Source organism: Bos indicus, chromosome 1 (genome assembly GCF_029378745.1).
Source record: "Bos indicus isolate NIAB-ARS_2022 breed Sahiwal x Tharparkar chromosome 1, NIAB-ARS_B.indTharparkar_mat_pri_1.0, whole genome shotgun sequence".
NCBI classification, from domain to species: domain Eukaryota; kingdom Metazoa; phylum Chordata; class Mammalia; order Artiodactyla; family Bovidae; genus Bos; species Bos indicus.
In genome coordinates this window covers 3,630,067-3,650,736 of record NC_091760.1, presented here as the reverse complement: position 1 = coordinate 3,650,736, position 20,670 = coordinate 3,630,067, and the positions used below count along the sequence as shown (strand labels likewise).

The 20,670-nt window shown below is 46.4% G+C and overlaps 1 protein-coding gene across 4 annotated transcripts in view; it reads left to right on the top strand.

Moving 5' to 3' along the window:
* Window positions 1–14,216, top strand: part of EVA1C (eva-1 homolog C) — a 135,440-nt gene extending 121,224 nt beyond the window's left edge. The window contains exons 8-9 of one of the 4 annotated variants that reach the window (XR_011565692.1): window positions 5,381–10,984; window positions 13,905–14,216. Coding sequence is in view for 3 of the 4 variants with exons in the window: in XM_070785736.1 (XP_070641837.1) it covers window positions 5,381–5,649 (269 nt within the window). In the remaining variant the exon portion in view is untranslated. Of the gene's footprint in view, window positions 1–76; window positions 5,086–5,380 lie in introns of those variants that run through there. The other 3 variants (XM_070785736.1, XM_019956458.2, XM_070785741.1) reach the window with 3 other exon arrangements.
* Window positions 14,217–20,670: the final 6,454 nt, after the last annotated feature.

Below are 20,670 nucleotides of genomic sequence, written 5' to 3'. Positions count from 1 at the left end.
AATACTAGTTATAGCTTTTAATCTTGATTACTCTGATGAACATATTATTGTTTATATTTTATTCTGCACATTACAGATTTTGTGTATTCTGACTCAGGCTTTCGATGCGATGCAAGGAAGGAGACAGCCTCCCTGGTGGCTCACATGGTGAAGCGTCGGCCTGCAGTGCGGGAGACCTGGGATCGAGCCCTGGGTGGGGAAGATCCCCTGGAGAAGGAAATGGCAACCCACTCCGGTACTCTTGCCTGGAAAATTCCATGGGCGGAGGAGCCTGGTGGGCTACGGTCCATGGAGTCGCAAAGAGCCGGACACAACTGAGAACTTCACTTTCACACAGAAGGAGACACTGAAGGGGAGGCTGAGTGTACGAGGGATTCTGTGACTGTTCCACAGGCTCTCGAGAGCCTAATGGAAGGATGTCGGGTCAGCGTGAGAGACGGCTACATACTCTGTGGCTCCTTGGGACCATCAAAAATGGGAACAAAGGACACGATGGGACCACCCAGGATGGTCCCCAAGCAGATTACGGGGCCCTGGACACTCTACATTCTAGTGAAGTTCCTCATTCAACAGCTGCTATTTTTTTTTTTTTTTAATTGGAGGATAATTACCTTACAATATTGTGTTGGTTTCTGCCATACAGCAACATGAATCAGCCACACGTATACATATGTCCCCTCCCCTTTGAGCCTCCCTCTCACCCCCCACCCCATCCCAGCCCTCTAGGTTGTCACAGAGCCCTGGGTTTGATCTCCCTGCGTCATACAGCAAATTCCCACCGGCTGTCTACTTTACACATGGTAATCTATACACTTCCATGAGACCCTTCCGAACCGTCCCTCCCTCTGCTGCCCCCGCTGTGGCCACAGTCTGTCCACATCTGTGTCTCCACCGCTGCCCTGCAAACAGGAGCCTCTGTACCATCTTTCTAGAGTCCACATATATGCATCGATGTGCCATATTTGTTTTTCTCTTTCTGACTTACTTCACTCTGTATAATAGGCTCTAGGTTCATCCTCCCCATTCAGTTCAAGTTGTGTCCGACTCTTTGCGACCCCATGAACCATAGCACACCAGGCCTCCCTGTCTACCACCAACTCCTGGAGTTCACTCAAACTCATGTCCATGGAGTCGGTGATGCCATCCAACCATCTCATCCTCTGTTGTCCCCTTCTCCTCCCACCTTCAATCTTTCCCAGCATCAGGGTCTTTTCCAAGGAGTCAGTTCTTCACATCAGGTGGCCAGAGGATTGGAGTTTCAGCTTCAGCATCCTTCATTCCTTCTAATGAACACCCAGGACTGATTTCCTTTAGGATGGACTGGTTGGATCTCCTTGCAGTCCAAGGGACTCCCAAGAGTCTTCTCCAACATCACAGTTCAAAAGCATCAGCTTTGGCACTCAGCTCTATTCACAGTCCAACTCTCGCATCCATACATGACCACTGGAAAAACCATAGCCTTGACTATATGACCTTTGTTGGCAAAGTAATGTCTCTGCTTTTTAATATGCTGTCTAGGTTGGTCATAGCTTTTCTTCCAAGGAGTAAGTGTCTTTTAATTTCATGGCTGCAATCACCATCTGCAGTGATTTTGGAGCCCCCCAAAATAAAGTCTCTCACTGTTTCCACTGTTTCCCCATCTATTTGCCATGAAGTGATGGGACCAGATGCCATGATATTAGTTTTCTGAATGTTGAGTTTTAAGCCAACCTTTTCACTCTCCTCTTTCACTTTCATCAAGGGGCTCTTTAGTTCTTCTTCACTTTCCCATTAGAACTGTTTCAAATGTGTTCTGTTTTATGGCTGAGTAATATTCCGTCATATATATGTACCATAACTTCTTTATCCCTTCATCTGTTGATGGACATCTAGGTTGCCTTCATGTCCTAGCTAGTGTAAATAGTGCTGCAATGAATATTGTGGTACCTGTGTCTTTTTCAGTTATGGTTTCTTCAGGGTATATGCCCAGTCCTGGGATTACTGGGTCATACGGGTAGTTTTGGTCTTAGTTTTTTTTTTTTTTCCCCTGACAATTTTCTATTAACATTTGACCTGTAGCAGGCACTACAAGAGAGACCCCAGCTGGACCCAAATCTGACAAACATCTTTCCTGGGGAGCTTGTGTTCTGAGATTGAGGCTATGATATGCCAGGTCCATCCCTCTGTCCAGGAGAACTCAATTATCATTTGGTTCTGGTGGGTTTGACTGTCCTGAAATCGCACCTCCTGAAACTGTGAACAAATAACTGAGATTCTGAAACTCTTTCTCTGTGCCATGTTAAGTGCTTTTAAAGGGAGTGTTTATTTTCATCTTCATGACAGCCCTATGGAATTAGGTGTATTGTCATTCCCATTTTAAGATGAGGACCTCGAGGCAGACAAAAGTAAAGCAGCCTGTTTGGATTTGGGAGCCAGCAAGTGGTGGTGTCAGGATTTGAACATGGAGCCCATGGTCTTCACCCAGGCTCCCCTGCCTGCTACCATCACAAGCAAGAGCCAGAAAAGCCTAATCCGAAATCTCTGTAGATCAGGGGTGCTGCTCAATCACCACAGCTCTGGAGTTAAAAGATTTTTCTTTCTATTCCAAACTTACTCCCCATCCGCCTTCTATAGTCACCCACTCCGTGATCAGGTCTCACTGTCCCTTCTCTCTCAGTTAAATGGCCAAATGCCGCTTGAGGTGGTGACTTACCGTTTCAAAACTGCCAAGGGAATTCCCTGGCAATCCAGTGGTTAGGACTCCACGTTTCCATTTCAGGGGGCCCAGGTTCAAACCCTGGCTGAGGAACTAGGATCCTGCGAGCTGTGAAGTATGGCCAAAACAAACATACAACAACCAAAAAAAAAAAAAAAAATTTCTGGCAGAAAACGCTCGGTGGAGGAAAAAGAGAAGTTGCCAGAGTGGACGTTGATTCAGGAGCAATAAGCCATTCCCACATTTGTCTATCTGACAATGCCTTGCTGCAGCATCTGGCTCGGGGTTTTTTTGAGCATGGAACTCGGGAAAGACTCTTTGAAGTGTTCCTCTGTTTTTCTTTGTCAGGCGCGTGCCCTTCTGTCTTTCAACACTCCAGCACAAAGCACTGGCTCAGTGGATCTCAGTTTTCCAGAGCCGGAGGCAACCTCATCAATTCCTACTCTTGATTTCTCTTGTTTACATTGCTAAGCATTGCAGGAATGAGGCCATCAGGCTGTGAAAGGAAGATGACACGGGTTGTGTTACTATGGTTGTGTTGCTATACCAATTAGACTGGGTTCACCTACAAGCAACTTTGTCCTGAAAATAGTGACTTAATCTATACAGAAGAACACAAATATCCATTACTGCCTGGTATGGTGGCCCATGATGTTACAGACCCAGGCTCCTTCTATCTCACTGCTTTAACACACATGGCTTTCTTTTCTAAGGTCATCTCATAGTCCAATATGACTGCTGGAGCTCCAGCCATTACTTCTCCATTCTGGGTGACAGAAAAGAGAAGAGGAGGAAGTCACCTTTAAAGAGACAGTGATATCTCCACCCCTTCACTTTAATTTCTTTGTCCAAAGCTTTATTATCTGGCTACCCCTGGATGTAGAAAATACTAGGGGATGTAGTGTTTTACTTGGCAGCAGTGTATCCAATTAAAAAAAAAATAGTGCTCTTTTGCTAGGAGAAAAGGAAAGAATTTGGAGGCACATAGCAGACTTTGTCAGAGAAAGCAATGGCACCCTACTCCAGTACTCTTGCCTGGAAAATCGCATGGGCAGAGGAGCCTGGTGGGCTGCAGTCCATGGGGTCGCTAAGAGTCAGACACGACTGAGCGACTTCACTTTCACTTTCCACTTTCATGCATTGGAGAAGGAAATGGCAACCCACTCCAGTGTTCTTGCCTGGAGAATCCCAGGGACGGGGGAGCCTGATGGGCTGCCGTCTATGGGGTCACACAGAGTCGGACACAACTGAAGTGACTTAGCAGCAGCAGCAGCAGCAGCAGACTTTGTTATAGGTTCAGTTCAGTTCAGTTCATTTGCTCAGTCATGTCCAACTTTTTGCGACCCATGAATCGCAGCATGCCAGGCCTCCCTGTCCATCACCAACTCCCGGAGTTTACCCAAACTCATGTCTGTTGAGTCGGTGATGCCATCCAGCCATCTCATCCTCTGTCATCCCCTTCTCCTCCTGCCCCCAATCCCTCTCAGCATCAGAGTCTTTTCCAATGAGTCTTTTCCTTTGCATGAGGTGGCCAAAGTACTGGAGTTTCAGCCTCAGCATCAGTCCTTCCAATGAAAACCCAGGTCTGATCTCCTTTAGGATGGACTGGTTGGATCTCCTTGCAGTCCAAGGGACTCTCAAGAGTCTTCTCCAACATCACAATTCAAAAGCATCAATTCTTCAGCGCTCAGCTTTCTTCATAGTCCAACTCTCACATCCATACATGACCACTGAAAAACCATAGCCTTGACTAGACAGCAAAGTAATGTCTCTGCTTTTTAATATGCTATCTAAGTTGGTCATAACTTTCCTTCCAAGGAGTAAGTGTCTTTTAATTTCATGGCTGCAATCACCATCTGCAGTGATTTTGGAGTCCACAAAAATAAAGTCTGACACTGTTTCCACTGTTTCCCCATCTATTTCCCATGAAGTGATGGGACCTGATGCCATGATCTTAGCTTTCTGAATGTTGAGCTTTAAGCCAACTTTTTCACTCTCCTCTTTCACTTTCATCAAAAGGCTTTTTAGTTCTTCACTTTCTGCCATAAGGGTGGTGTCATCTGCATATCTGAGGTTATTGATATTTCTCCTGGCAATCTTAATTCCAGCTTGTGCTTCTTCCAGCCCAGCTTTTCTCATGATGTACTCTGCATGTAAGTTAAATAAGCAGGGTGACAATATACAGCCTTGACATACTCCTTTTCCTATTTGGAACCAGTCTGTTGTTCCATGTCCAGTTCTAACTGTTGCTTCCTTACCTGCATATAGGTTTCTCAAGAGGCAGATCAGGTGGTCTGGTATTCCCATTTTTTTCAGAATTTTCCACAGTTTATTATGATCCACACAGTCAAAGGCTTTGGCATAGTCAATAAAGCAGAAATAGATGTTTTTCTGGAACTGTCCTGCTTTTTCGATGATCCAGCGGATGTTGGCAATTTGATCTCTGGTTCCTCTGCCTTTTCTAAAACCAGCTTGAACATCTGGAAGTTCATGGTTCACGTATTGCTGAAGCCTGGCTTGGAGAATTTTGAGCATTAGTTTACTAGCATGTGAGATGAGTGCAATTGTGCAGTAGTTTAAGCATTCTTTGGCATTGCCTTTCTTTGGAATTGGAATGAAAACTGACCTTTTCCAGTCCTGTGGCCACTGCTGAGTTTTCCAAATTTGTTGACATATTGTGCGCAGCACTTTCACAGCATCATCTTCTGAGGTCAGGGGCGGCACCCGAGAGAGCTACCCCACGTCCGAGGTCAGGAGCGGCGGCCGAGAGGAGCAACTCCACGTCCAAGGAGGGATGGCTGCGAGGGCGGAGGAGGGCCGAGAGGAGCTACTCTACATTCAAGGTCAGGAGGGGTGACCTCATCCAAGGTAAGGAGCAGCAGCTGCACTTTGCTGGAGCAGCTGTGCAGAGATACCCCGCGTCCAAGGTAAGAGAAACCCAAGTAAGACGGTAGGTGTTGTGAGAGGGCATCAGAGGGCAGACACACTGAAACCATAATCACAGGAAACTAGACAATCTAATCACATTAGGACCACAGTCTTGTCTAACTCAATGAAACTAAGCTATGCCCTGTGGGGCCACCCAAGATGGACAGGTCATGGTGGAGAGGTTTGACAGAATGTGGTCCACTGGAGAAGGGAATGGCAAACCACTTCAGTATTCTTGCCTTGAGAACCCCATGAACAGTATGAAAAGGCAAAATGATAGGATACTGAAAGATGAACTCCCCAGGTCGGTAGGTGCCCAATATGCTACTAGAGATCAGTGGAGAAATAACTCCAGAAAGAATGAAGGGATGGAGCCAAAGCAAAAACAATATCCAGTTGTGGATGTGACTGGTGATAGAAGCAAGGTCTGATGCTATAAAGAGCAATATTGCATAGGAACCTGGAATGTTAGGTCCACAAATCAAGGCAAATTGGAAGTGGTCAAACAGGAGATGGCAAGAGTGAATGTCGACATTCTAGGAATCAGCGAACTAAAATGGACCGGAATGGGTGAATTTAACTCAGATGACCATTATATCTACTACTGAGGGCAGGAATCCCTTAGAAGAAATGGAGTGGCCATCATGGTCAACAGAAGAGTCCAAAATGCAGTACTTGGATGCAATCTCAAAAACGACAGAATGATCTCTGCTCATTTCCAAGGCAAACCATTCAATATCAAGGTAATCCAAGTCTATGCCCTAACCAGTAATGCTGAAGAAGCTGAGGTTGAACGGTCCTATGAAGACCTACAAGACCTTTTAGAACTAACACCCAAAAAAGATGTCCTTTTCATTATAGGGGACTGGAACGCAAAAGTAGGAAGTCAAGAAACACCTGGAGTAACAAGCACATTTGGCCCTGGAGTACAGAATGAAGCAGGGCAAAGGCTAATAGAGTTTTGCTAAGAGAATGCACTGGTCATAGCAAACACCCTCTTACAACAACACAAGAGAAGACTCTACACATGGACATCACCAGATGGTCGACACCGAAATCAGATTGATTATATTCTTTGCAGCCAAAGATGGAGAAGCTCTATACAGTCAGCAAAAACAAGACTGGGAGCTGACAGTGGCTCAGATCATGAACTCCTTATTACCAAATTCAGACTTAAATTGAAGAAAGTAGGGAAAACCACTAGACCATTCAGGTATGACCTAAATCAAATCCCTTAAGATTATACAGTGGAAGTGAGAAATAGATTTAAGGGACTAGATCTGATAGATAGAGTGCCTGATGAACTATGGACTGAGGTTTGTGACATTGTACAGGAGACAGGGATCAAGACCATCCCCATGGAAAAGAAATGCAAAAAAGCAAAATGACTGTCTGGGGAGGCCTTACAAATAGCTGTGAAAAGGAGAGAAGTGAAAAGCAAAGGAGAAAAGGAAAGATATAAGCATCTGAATGCAGTGTTCCAAAGAATAGCAAAGAGAGATAAGAAAGCCTTCTTTAGCAATCAATGCAAACAAATAGAGGAAAACAACAGAATGGGAAAGACTAGAGATCTCTTCAAGAAAATCAGAGATACCAAGGGAATATTTCATGCAAAGATGGGCTCAGTAAAGGACAGAAATGGTATGGACCTAACAGAAGCAGAAGATATTAAGAAGAGATGGCAAGAATACACAGAAGAACTGTACAAGAAAGATCTTCACGACCCAGATAATCAGTGTGATCACTCACCTAGAGCCAGACATCCTGGAATGTGAAGTCAAGTGGGCCTTAGAAAGCACCACTATGAACAAAGCTAGTGGAGGTGATGGAATTTTAGTTGAGCTATTTCAAATCCTGAAAGATGATGCTGTGAAAGTGCTACACTCAATATGCCAGTAAATTTGGAAAACTCAGCAGTGGCCACAGGACTGGAAAAGGTCAGTTTTCATTCCAATCCCAAAGAAAGGCAATGCCAAAGAATGCTCACACTACCGCACAATTGTTACAGTTACTGTCCTGTATTATAAGAAAGACTCTTTCCCTGGTGGCTCAGGTGGTAAAGAATCTGCCTGCAATGCAGGAGACCCAGGTTCAGTCCCTGGGTTGGGAAGATCTCCTGGAGAAGGAAATGGCAACCCACTCCAGTATTCTTGCCTCCGAATCCCATGGACAGAGGAGCCTGGTGGGCTACAGTCCACGGGGTCAAAAAGAGTTGGACGGGGCTGAATGACTAACACACATTATAAGGAAGAAGATGAAGGTCATGGGTCAGGAAGAACTGGGACACATACATGCGCCTGGTGCTGGGCTCTGGACAAGCTAAGCTAGAAAATGATATGCAAGCAAAGTGCTCTGAGGTGGCTGATCTAAGGGTGATTTATGCTTCCCCAGAGCAGCCTGGAGGTGGGACACACGGGGGCTGCTATTTAAATGGTAAAAATAAGACATTAAATTTGTCTCCCAGCCAATTCAAGTGGGAGTCCACTCTATTTCATCATGCCAGGGATGAGGGCCAGCACTACGGGGTCCCTGTCAGTCTCTATTTATTCTGACATCCAGCTAATCACTGAAGGATCCTTGACAATGTCAGAGAGTCAAGCTCAGGACTTGGCCCATCGCTCATGAATTCAGACCAGTTATTAGAAGCCATCATGCACAGGGCTTCCCTGGTGGCTCAATGTGGTAAAGAATCCGCCTGCCCACTCAGGAGACATGGGTTTGATCCTTGGTCGGGGAAGATTCCACGTGCCATGGAGCAATTAAACCCATGTGCCACAACTATTGAGCTGCTACTCTAGAGCCTGGGAACCGCAACTCCTGAGTGCATGTGCCTCAACTCCTAAAGCTCAAGTGCCTGTGCTCAGCAACAAGAGAAGCCACTGCAGTGAGAAGCCTGGGTACCACAGCTAGAGAGTAGCCCTGGCTCACAGCAACTGGAGAAAAGCCCATGCAGCAATGAAGACCCAGCGTAGCCAAAAACAAATAAATAAATAAAAATTAAAAGAAAGAAGTGTCCTTGCATAATCCAGCTTCCCCAAACTCAGTAAGCCACCCATGTAGAAGGAGTCTCAGGTGGGACAAGTTAAGAGTCCCCACTGGCCCAGATGTTGCCACTGTGACAATGACAAAAAGTGTCCTTCCTCTAGATGGATGGAGTCCCTGATACATGGCTCAGTCATAGGACAGTGTTTGTGGAAAATAAGAAAAATTGCTTTCTCTAAGGAGATGCAGCTGCGAGCTGAGTCTCAGCTCCCACACAGCCAGGAGCATTTGTGCAGTGCACAACCTGAGCTGCTGTGAACGGCAGCCCCAGTAAAGAAGATGGCGACTAGGGGCTGGCATCATGTTTCCTGGCCACCCAGAGAACCATAAGCGGTTATTTCCCAAGTGTGAGGAGTACCTCGTATCCAGCCCCACTGATGAGTGTCCTTCCTCCACCCTGCCACCTGAAATAACCAAATTCTTTTAAACATATGTGAAACACCATCTTTAAGACATTGGATGTCAGGCGAGGAGGGGCAGCACTTCCCTAACTCCCCTGCCTTGCGGGCAGCGTAGGAAAGGGGCAACCTAGGGGTGGGGGCCCCAGTGGGCCACCTGAGTTGAAGACATAGAGATGAGGGTCTAGGGAGACCAAGGGGACCACAGCTGCAGGGCCAGGGTGTCAGGGATAAGAGGCGGGCACAGGCAGGGAGAACCCGGAGGTGAGCAGAGGCCCCCTTGAGAATGTGGTTGAGAGCTCGTCACATGTGCTTGTGAGGGAACCACCCGAACCCAGGACCAGAAAACCACGGGAAAGGCCTAGAAGGAACTACATCCAGAGCTCTACGAGGACTAGAGGTGCCCGTTCCCCGAGCCAGACTGGAAAACATCATGGCGGCTGGCCGGGCACTCGAAGGTGATGAATAATTAGCTCCAGAGAAAGGGTGGAGCTGTGACTTTGGGAGGTTCTGCCCCACGGGTGATTGCAGAAGGAAATGGCAACCTGCTCCAGTGTTCTTGCCTGGTGAATCCCAGGGACGGGGAAGCCTGGTGGGCTGCCGTCAATGGGGTCGCACAGAGTCGGACACGACTGAAGCGACTTAGCAGCAGCAGCCCCATGTAACCCACGGTTCTGTTTATCACCCTGGGCCGGCTGTGTGATGACCTCCCCACAGCCAGCCCAGCTCCATCTGTTCAGGGAGCGTCTGGTTCCCCCACGCCGAGGACTGGAGCCGCGGAGAACCAGCCAGTCCCCCTGACCTCACCCAGCCACCCACGTTCTTGCTGGGAGGTGGCTTGGTCTCCAGCTATTGAAACTCACTCTCAAGACAGCAAGGTCTCGGGCTCATGCGTAACTGGGCTGTTTGTATCCAAGGAAGTGCCATGTTTCCCACAGCTTTATATAAACTTCCTCTTACTGAACGCATCTGGGTTCACAGGCTGCGGAACTTTTCTTTGAGTTTCTAAACTTAGCAGCTTTCCTCCTCACTCTGTTCCCCAAATATGGGTTCAGCTAGAGCCTGCGCTCTGGGAAGCCGAAGGTCTGGCCATGTACCCAACTCAGCCTCGTGACTGGGGTGCAGTGAGGTGGGTAGGGCTGGGCAATAAGGCAGGGGTCAGATAGCAAGGTGGGGGGTAGCTGCCAAGAAGGGCCACCCCTGGAGGCAGGGGCAGGCACCCACGTGGTGACCCCCGCCCCCCCCGAATCCTGTCTCGATGGAAAAAGAAGTGGCACCTTCAGACCCTGCCGGGGGCAGGTAGCCCACCTGAAGCCAAGCTGCATGCCAGGATCTTAGCCACACCCCTAGGCACATTGTTGTTAGGTCGCTAAGTTGTCTGTTTGTGACCCCACAGGCTGCAGCACGCCAGGCTTCCCTGTCCTTCACTATCTCCCGGAGTTTGCTCAAACATGTCCATTGAGTCAGTGATGCCATCCAACAATCCATCCTGTGTCATCCCCTTCTCCTCCCACCTTCAATCTTTCCCAGAATCAGGGTCTTTTCCAGTGAGCCGTCTCTTCGCATCAGGTGGCCAAAGTATTGGAGTTTCAGCTTCAGCATCAGTCCTTCCGATGCATGAGTCTTTCCCAGGCATGAGCTGTTCTCTAAAGTGCCTATTCTTGCCTAAATGTAATCCTTTTGTGTTAAAACATAGGTTTTATTATTACTTGGGGCCAGCAAAGCCAGCAGATGAGAAGACAACGGCCTCTGAAAAGATGCAGCTCATTATTCACAGTTCCCAAGAGGAGAGGGGAGCACACGGCCCCATGCAGAGCCACACGGGGAAGCACCAGGGTCTATCAGGAGTTGGAAGGAGTGCGTGGGAGAAGTGAGAAACAGCCTTTACTGTGGTCTAACTAGAAGGAATGGGCGAAGCAGGGTAAGCAGGCTTGGGACTGGCTATTGCGAATAATTCCAGCCAACTCCGGAGGCCAGGGCTGTGTGGTACCCAGGCTAGGGCAGAGGGATAAGTGGCCCTGAGTGTGAGAGCCCTTTGAGAGCTCAGCGAAGGCAGTGATTGGGGTGGACTCGGGATTCGTTGCTTTGTACCCAACAGCTCTGCTCCCAGGAGAACTGATTGTTGTCTCTAGGAATCAGCTAACCCGGGAAGTCCCTCCAGGGCCAGCAAAAGCCCACGGTCAAAGCATCGGAAACCACATGGATGTCTCACATCTCAATTTTGACCAGGATGGGCATGGATAGAGCCTTTGTACCCTGAACTGCTCAGCCATTTGGCTGCCCAGGGGCTTCCCTGGTGGCTGAGCTGGTAAAGAATCCATCTGCAATGTGGGAGACTTGGGTTTGACCCCTGGGTTGGGAAGATCCCCTGGAGAAAGGAAAGGCTACCCACTCCAATATTCTGGCCTGGAGAATTGCTTGGACTGGTTCCCTGGTGGCTCAGATGGTAAAGCATCTGCCTGCAATGCGGGAGATTCGGGTTTGATCCCTGGGTCAGGAAGATCACCCACTTGGAAAAGGAAATGGCAACCCACTCCAGTACTCTTGCCTGGAAAATTCCATGGGTGGAGGAGCCTGGCGGGCCACAGTCCATGGGGCCACAAAGAGTCCGACACGACTGGGCGACTTCACTTTCTTTCACTTTTGGCTGCCCACTGCTGTCCTCTTCCTTCCATTGGTCGTGCAATAATGCGATCCTTCATTTTACACATTTGATGTTTTAGGACCTTGTGTCTTGAATTAACGGCTAAGTTTTTATACCATCACACTGTTTATTTATGTCTTCTGTCAAACATATCATCTCAAGTAATCCTTCAACAACCTTGAGGTTAGATGTGGCAGATAAGATTGGTTAAGTATTTAATATCCATTCTCCCTTTCTTCCTTACCAGCAGAACTCCAATTGTATTCAAGGTAGTAACACACCTGGCTGAAGTACTGACTACTCTGTACCCCTTAATAGGTAGTAACAAGGATGCAACAACCAGTTCTAGCCAACGTGATATGAAGGAAAGAGGTCCTGGGGACTTTTTCAGGAGGGAGCAGACACAAGTGGCACCCACATTGTAGCCTCCTCCTTTTGCCCCTCCTCTGTCCTCCTGCCTGATATATAGGTCGGGCGCTTAAAGACATGAGAGCCAACTTTCAGGCATAAAAGCAGAAAGCTTCAAGCCCCGGATGATGGAGTAAGAAGGCAGAAGGAGCCTGGGTCCTCAGCTGCACCAATCCCAAACTTTCTGCCTCCAACCTCCTGTTATATGAGAAAAACGGTACCTCTATTTTAACGAAATTACTGTGACTATGTCTTTGGTGCATATGTGTGTGTGCTCAGCCAGTCCGAATCTTCGAGACCCCATGGATTGAAGCCCACCAGGCTCCTCTGCCCATGGAATTTCCTAGGCAAGGATATTGGAGTGGGTGGCCATTTCCTTCTCCACGGGGTCTCTCCCCCTCAGGGATGGAACCCACATCTCGTGCGTCATCTTAATGGATGAAATAGACAATGTTTTTACTTTCTTTTGTGAAGGAAACTGAAGCTTATAACGTTAATAAAATTATCTAAGGCCTGGCAGCTCTTAAATGACAGCTCCTCTAGCCTCTATGGACTGAACTGTGTCTTCCCAAAATTCATGTGGTGAAGCCTGAACCTTGAGCATCTTAGAATGTGACTGCATCTGGAGACAAGGTTAAATGAGGTCGGTTAAATGAGGTCATTGTTGTGTGCTGGTCTCAGCTGCTAATAACCATTGTTGTGGCTGGACCAGCCGTTGTGGTTATGATTGCAAGACACACTGCAGCAATAACCATCAGGAAATTGGAGAAAAAAACAAAACTACTATTTGAAGGACCCAGAAATTACATGGTTTCCCCTGGGGGCAGACAGCGAGGCTGTGGTAGAAAGAGTGTGAACACAGGTCCAGGGTTCTGCTTATACTGGGGTCAAGGGTGGGGGCCTAGGGTTTCATGGGCTCACTATTGCTGAGTTCAAAACATAAGAGTGGGAACTTGAAGAGAAGAGAAAAAACAAGCTCTTTAGAAAGATCTCTAAAACAAAAGAGCCTCAGTGGGGGAAGATGGCTTTGGCTCTTTATCTAGTCCCGTGGCTGGCAGTGTATTTATTCAATCAAAGCTTAAGTCAGGCACTCACATTACAAGAAAGAGAAAACCTAGTTTCCAGGGCTTACGGCTTACACCAGTCATAAGTGGAGAAGTGTTAGTCACTCTGTCCAACTCTGCAATTCCATGGATTGTAGCCCACCGACCTCCTCTGTCCATGGGGTTTTCTAAGCAAGAATACTGGAGTGGGTTGCCATTCCCTTCTCCAGGGGATCTTCCTGACCTAGGGATCGAACCCTGTCTCCTGCACTGTGGGCAGATTCTTTATCATCTGAGCCACCAGGGAATCCCTAAGTCATAAGGGTGGGGCCCTAATCCAGTAAGACTGGTGTCTTTGTTTTTATTCAGTTGCATTGAGCTCTTTGTGACCCCATGGACTGCAGCATACCCAGCTTCCCTGTCCTTCACTATCTCCTGGAGTTTACTTAAACTCATGTCAGTTTGGTTGGTGATGCATCAGGGTCTTTTCCAGTGAGTCGGCTCTTCGTCCTTATAGGGAGAGGAAGAGACACCTTCCTTTAAGATACCTTATAGGGAAAGGAAGTGTGTGTAGACAGCAGAACAACCTTAAGGACCCAGAGAGAAGGTGGCGGGTGCAAGCCAAGCCACAGAGGCCTTGGAAGACACCAAACCTGCTGGCACCTTGATCTTGGACTCTGGGTCTTCGTTTTCCCCTCAGCTACTTGCATGTTTGGGGTTGACCCTGCTTCCTTGTCTCCCCTTAGCTCCCCTACCTCATCCTCCATACTCAGCCTCCCCCGGGAGAGGGGGCTCCAGAGCACCACCCTGGAATTCCATCCCTGTCATGTTTTGGAAGAGTATCTGAAAGCAGGATGAAGTGTGGAAGGATGAGCATCATCTGTATAGTGTGGTTTGTGGTTTACAGCCAGTCACATGGGACTTGAATTTTGTCAAATGCCTTGTAGGCATCTATGGATATGATCCTGTGATTTTCCTCTTAGCTCTGTTAATATGATAGATTTCTTACTATTAAACCATCCTTGCCCTTCTGGAATAAATCCTACTGGGACATGAAATGCCATACTTAATGTACTTTTTATTCAATGTCCTTATATTTTTATTTTTTAAACTTGCATTAATATTTATTAGTAATATAGGACTCTGTCAGTTGCAATTAGTAATATTATATTAGCTTCATAAAAGTAACTTAGAAGCTTACATTCTTTTTCAATTTGCTGCAAACTTATGCAAATCTGCAATTAATTGGTCTTTAAAGGTTTCATAGAGTCCCCTGATGAGTCTGTGCCTGTAAATTTAGAATTTTCTGTCTGTCTTCTATCGAAGTTGTCTGTATACATATTCTATCTCTATTTGGGTACATTTTATTTTCCTAAAAATGTATCTATTTCATCTAGGTTTTCAAATTTATTTGCCTAAACTAGTAGGCCACAGGACTGGAAAAGGTCAGTTTTCATTCCAATTCCAAAGAAAGATAATGCCAAAGAATGCTCAAACTACTGCACAATTGCACTCATCTCACACACTAGTAAAGTAATGCTCAAAATTCTCCAAGCCAGGCTTCAGCAATACATGAACCGTGAACTTCCAGCTGTTCAAGCTGGTTTTAGAAAAGGCAGAGGAACCAGAGATCAAATTGCCAACATCCCCTGGATCATCAAAAAAGCAAGAGAATTCCAGAAAGACATCTATTTCTACTTTATTGACTATGCCAAAGACTTTGACTGTGTGGATCACAATAAACTGTGGAAAATTCTGAAAGAGATGGGAATACCAGAACACCTGACCTGCCTCTTGAGAAACCTATATGCAGGTCAGGAAGCAACAGTTAGAACTGGATATAGAACAATAGACTGGTTCCAAATAGGAAAAGGAGTACATCAAGGCTGCATATTGTCACCCTGCTTATTTAACTTACATGCAGAGTACATCATGAGAAACGCTGGGCTGGAAGAAGCACAAGCTGGAATCAAGATTGCCAGGAGAAATATCAATAACCTCAGATATGCAGATGACACCACCTTTATGGCAGAAAGTGAAGAATAACTAAAAAGCCTCTTGATGAAAGTGAAAGAGGAGAGTGAAAAAGTTGGCTTAAAGCTCAACATTCAGAAAACTAAGATCATGGCATCTGGTTCCATCACTTCATGGGAAATAGATGGGGAAACAGCAGAAACAGCATCAGACTTTATTTTTTTGGGCTCCAAAATCACTGCAGATGGTGATTGCAGCCATGAAATTAAGAGATGCTTACTCCTTGGAAAGTTATAACCAACCTAGATAGCATACTCAAAAGCAGAGATACTACTTTGGCAACAAAGGTCCGTCTAGTCAAGGCTATGGTTATTCCAGTGGTCATGCATGGATGTGAGAGTTGGACTGTGAAGAAGGCTGAGCACCGAAGAATTGATGCTTTTGAACTGTGGTGTTGGAGAAGACTCTTGAGAGTCCCTTGGACTGCAAGGAGATCCAACCAGTCCATCCTAAAGGAGATCAGTGATCAGTCCTGAGAGTTCATTGGAAGGTCTGATGCTGAGGCTGAGACTCCAATACTTTGGCCACCTCATGCGAAGAGTTGACTCATTGGAAAAGACCCCGATGCTGGGAAAGATTGAGGGCAGGAGGAGAAGGGGACGACAGAGGATGAGATGGCTCAGTGGCATCACCAACTTGATGGACATGAGTTTGGGTAAACTCCGGGAGTTGGTGATGGGCAGGGAGGCCTGGCGTGCTGCGATTCATGGGTTCGCAAACAGCTGGACACGACTGAGCGACTGAACTGAAACTAGTAAAAAAATATTAGCTGAATTTAAAAAATTCTTCCCTTCAATTATTTTCCTCTTATCATTTCTTACATTGTGTATTTGTGGTTTGCTTCTTTTAAATTATACCAGCTAATGTTTTTCCAATTTTGTTGATTTTTTTTAAACTACTGTTTTTTGATGTATTAATAACATAACTCATTAAATTTCTAGTTTGAACTTCATTAATTCCTTCCTTCTGCTTTCTTTGTTTTACTCTCTTGGTCTTTTTCTAGTTCCTTGCTTAGCCATTTAATTGATTTATTTCCATTTTTATGGTTTCTGATATTTATTTCTGTATATTTTTCTAGATCCTGCTTCAGTAGACTCATAAATTGACATGTTCTTTTTCATTATCCATTACTTTCTAGAAGTTGTGCAACTTCATTTAGAAAAATCTGTGTCTTACAAGTAGCTTATAGTAAGTGTTAGTCGCCCAGTCGTGCCTGACTCTTTGTGACCCCATGGACTGCAGCCCACCAGGCTCTTCTGTCCATGAGATTTTCCAGGCAAGGATACTGGAGTGAGTTGCCGTTTCCTTCTCCAGGGGATCTTCCAGACCCAGGGATCAAACCCAGGTCTCCTGCACTGCAGGTAGATTGTTTACCAACTGAGCTACCAGGGAAGCACAGGAGGAGGGCCTTTTGTTGGTTTTGATATTAATGTGAATTTCTAGGAGGTTTGTGTTTTGTTTTGTTTGCACTGTGATCGGACAATGCTAGCTGCATTTTTATACTTCAGGAAATTTAAAATTTTCTTTGTGATCCTCTATGTGCAAATCTGTTAGATGCAGTGAAAGTTACAGGTGAAGTAAAATGATATCTGGGAGTTTTTTTGGAAAGATCTCAGAATGGGTACCCTGGGAGGACAGAGGGAACACGATCAGCAGAACACTGATCACTTTTGAAACTGAATGGTGTATACTTGGGGGTTCATCATGATTTTTATTTTCTGCACTTTCAGGATAAATTTCCATTTTTCTGGTAAAAAAAAAAAAAAAAAAGTTGACATCCTCTCCCCGGGTGGTAGTATTAGAATTATTTTTAGTTTCTTTCTTTACTTGTTTCCTATTTTACCCCAATGTTTTAAAAACTGAGCACATACTAATCGCAGAGTTAAAAGTCCCCTTGTACAGGCATTTAAAGTAAAGACAGGGACTCCCCTGGTGGCCCAGTGGTTAAGAATCCACTGCAGAGGGCACGGGTTTGATCCCTGAACAGGGGACCAGGGTCCTGCACCGCACAGCTAAAAGAAAAAAAAAAAAGACAATTTCTTAAAGTGAGTAAAAATGAAAATACAACATGTCGGCTTAGAGAAATTATATGGGAAAAGTAGCAAAAAAGAAATAAATTTAGCCTGATAATTGGGTTCTGACTGGAAGATGCTCTGGGTTCCCTAGGCCTTGACGTAGGGCTTGCCCTCACCAGGCCAGGTCCGTCGGTTCCCACAGGTGACCGGAAGTGGCCACTTGGCCTCAGGGAGGATGGTGCAGAGATGGCAGATGGATGAGCTGGCCTTGGGAAGACAGGACGTTTCACTGGAGTGAGGAAAGCTCTGTAGGAACATTACTTGCGGCCCATTTGACGCTGCCGGTCTAAGTTGGCGTTTCGGTCTCCACACCTCCTCGTGGGGAAGGGTGTCACCCCGCTTCTGGAAGGCACATCCTTGGGGTGGGGGTAGCGTGGGCCTCTGCACACCTCAGCTCCACACGCACAGCAGGACACTTCCTGGAGACATCCTCTCCTATTTGAAAAACGTTCTACGAAGGTTTGGGGAGATTTTCTATTTGAGAAACACAGGACTGGAGGGAGGCCTCAGAGAACAGACAGAACCTGCTGCCCCATTTCAACTGTGCTGATGGAAACAGTCCATTATAAATGCCTGTCCCTAAAATGTTTTCTCTAAAAAATGTAGACGATCTATTATACACGGTGAATTCTGTACCTTGGTGGCTCAGATGGTAAAGAATCTGCCTGCAATGCAGGTAGACACAGGTTCAATCCCTGGGATGGGAAGGTTGCCTGGAGAAGGAAATGGCAACCCACTCCAGTGTTCTTGCCTGGAGAATCCCAAGGACAGAGGAGCCTGGTGGGTTACAGTCCATGGGGTTGCAAAGAGTTGGACACGACTAAATGACTTTCACTTTTTCAATGGTCAATTTGTGTCATTTATTTTTTTGATGTTTGTCAATTTTTTACTTCCTTTCAGTTCAGTTCAGTTCAGTCATTCACTTGTATCCAACTCTTTGCAACCCCATGGACTGCAGCACGCAGTCTTCCCTGTCCATTGCCAACTCCTGGAGTTTACTCAGACTCATGTCCATCGAGTCAGTGATGTCATCCAACCATCTCATCCTCTGTCGTCCCCTTCTCCTCCTGCCCTCAATCTTTCCCAGCATCAGGATCTTTTCAAATGAGTCAGCTCTTCACATCAGGTGGCCAAAGCATTGGAGTTTCAGCTTCAACATCAGTCCTTCCAATGTACACCCAGGACTGATCTCCTTTGGGATGAACTGGTTGGATCTCCTTGCAGTTCCTTTAGCATAAAGGTAATAAAATCCCATATTCAATGATTAAATCAGATTTACCTTCCAAGGAAAAATCAACAGCCATGCCACCTGAAAACTCCTCAGATCAATACTAAGTTACCTCTAGAAATGCCAAGCATTTTCAGACTTGGAAATAGTTGCAAGAAAATGTGGACATCTGTTCAGGTGAGCTGAGTTCAGTTTGTGAGGGTCTAACAGCTAAACTCTGGAGAAGGAAATGGCAACCCACTCCAGTGTTCTTGCCTGGAGAATCCCAGGGACAGGGGATCCTGGTGGGCTTCCGTCTATGGGGTCGCACAGAGTCACACACGACTGAAGCGACTTAGCAGCAGCAGCAACAGCTAAACTCAGACCAGCTCTCAGTTTTGGGGGCTGATTTACACAGTTTTACCTCCCTTAGCAGTTTTACCCCCATCTCTTTTATTTTACAATCATAAGTGATTTAGTTTCAATATAAGATTCTGACAGCAGGAACTTTTCTTGGTGTGGCTTTGTTGTTGTTCAATCGCTAAATCATGTTCAGCTCTGCGACTCCATGGACTCTAGCATGCCAGGTTCCTCTGTCTTCCACCATCTCCCGAAGTTTGCTCAAATTCATGACTATTGAGTTAGTGATGCCATCAAACCACCTCATCCTCTGTCATCCCCTTGTCCTCCTGCCCTCAATCTTTCCCAGCATCAGGGTCTTTCCCAATGAGTCAGTTCTTTACATCAGGTGGCCAAAGTATTGGAGTTTCAGCTTCAGCATCAGTCCTTTCAATGAATATCCAGAATTGATTTCTTTTAGGATTGAGTGGTTTGATCTTCTTGCTATCCTTTAAATGACTCTCAAGTGTCTACTCCAACACCACAGTTCGAAAGCATCAATTCTTCAGTGCTTAGCCTTCTTTATGGCCCAGCTCTCACATCCATACTGGAAAAACCATAGGAAAAACCACTGGAAAAACCATAGCTTTGACTTGCACAGCTTGCAGGATCCTAGTTCCCTGACCAGGGATTGAACCCAGGCTCTTGGCAGTGAAAGCACAGAGCCCTAACCACTGGGCATCCAGGGAATTCCCAGCAGGAGCGCATTTTTTATTTTGCTAATTTACTACTGAAACACACAGAGCCTCGAGGACCTGGTCCGGCACAGTGTAAACAGCGGAGGGGTCAGGGCCAAGGCAGGGACACAGCTGTGGTTATGCGGCTGCTGAGCAAGGCCGGTTGTAGGATCAGGGGTTTCAGTGACAAAACTGCAAACGGGGTTTTTGGTGCTTTGCATTCTGCCTTTAGTGATGATGCTGGCTCACGGCGTCTTGGAATCCTGCCCTGTGACTGGAATAGCAAGCCAGCTGTGGTGCTTGTTTCCTTATTCTGAACGCAGAGTTCAGTCTATTCAAAGGAATGACAGACTCAGCTTCAGCCTGTGGGAATTTATTCATCTGCTAACCTCTGCCATGAGAGTGTGGCCCAGGATCCTAAGGGCAGAGTCCTGTGACCGGCGTGTGCTAGGCCTGCCAGCAGGCTGGAGTCCCTCCTCCAGCTGGGACGCAACCCCAGACTTGTTATTAATCACTCAGGGCAGTGGTTTCAGAGTCGAGCCAAGTGTCTATTTGTTTAAAGCATCTCAAGGATGGGCTCACTTGGGCTTCCCTGGTGGTCCAGTGGTTAAGACTCCACTCTGAGCTTCCACTGCAGGGGGCGTGGGTTCAATCCTTGGTTGGGCCACTAAGACCCTGCATGCCTCACGGCCAAAAAAAAAAGGGCTCAATTCTCTCTCCCCCTTTTCTGTGGTTGGTGAACCAAAGCAGACTTAGGACCCGTGGCCCCATCACTGTTGGCCTCAGACACTAAAATAATCGATGGCTGCTGTCTGCCTGTTCTGGAGAAGGCACCCCTATTTGGGGCCCTTCGCAGATGTATGTTCTGTGGACCTTCCCTTCCTGAAGTTCACTAGCACATTGTTTAGCATCTAGGTATACATAGACTATTCCAGTAGTCATGTATGGATGTAGAGTTGGAACATAAAGAAAGCTGAGTGCTGAAGAATTGATGCTTTTGAACTGTAGTGTTAGAGAAGACTCTTGAGAGTGCCTTGGAATGCAAGAAGATCCAACCAGTCCATCCTAAAGGAAATCAGCCCTGAATGTTCATTGGAAGGACTGATGCTGAAGCTGAAAC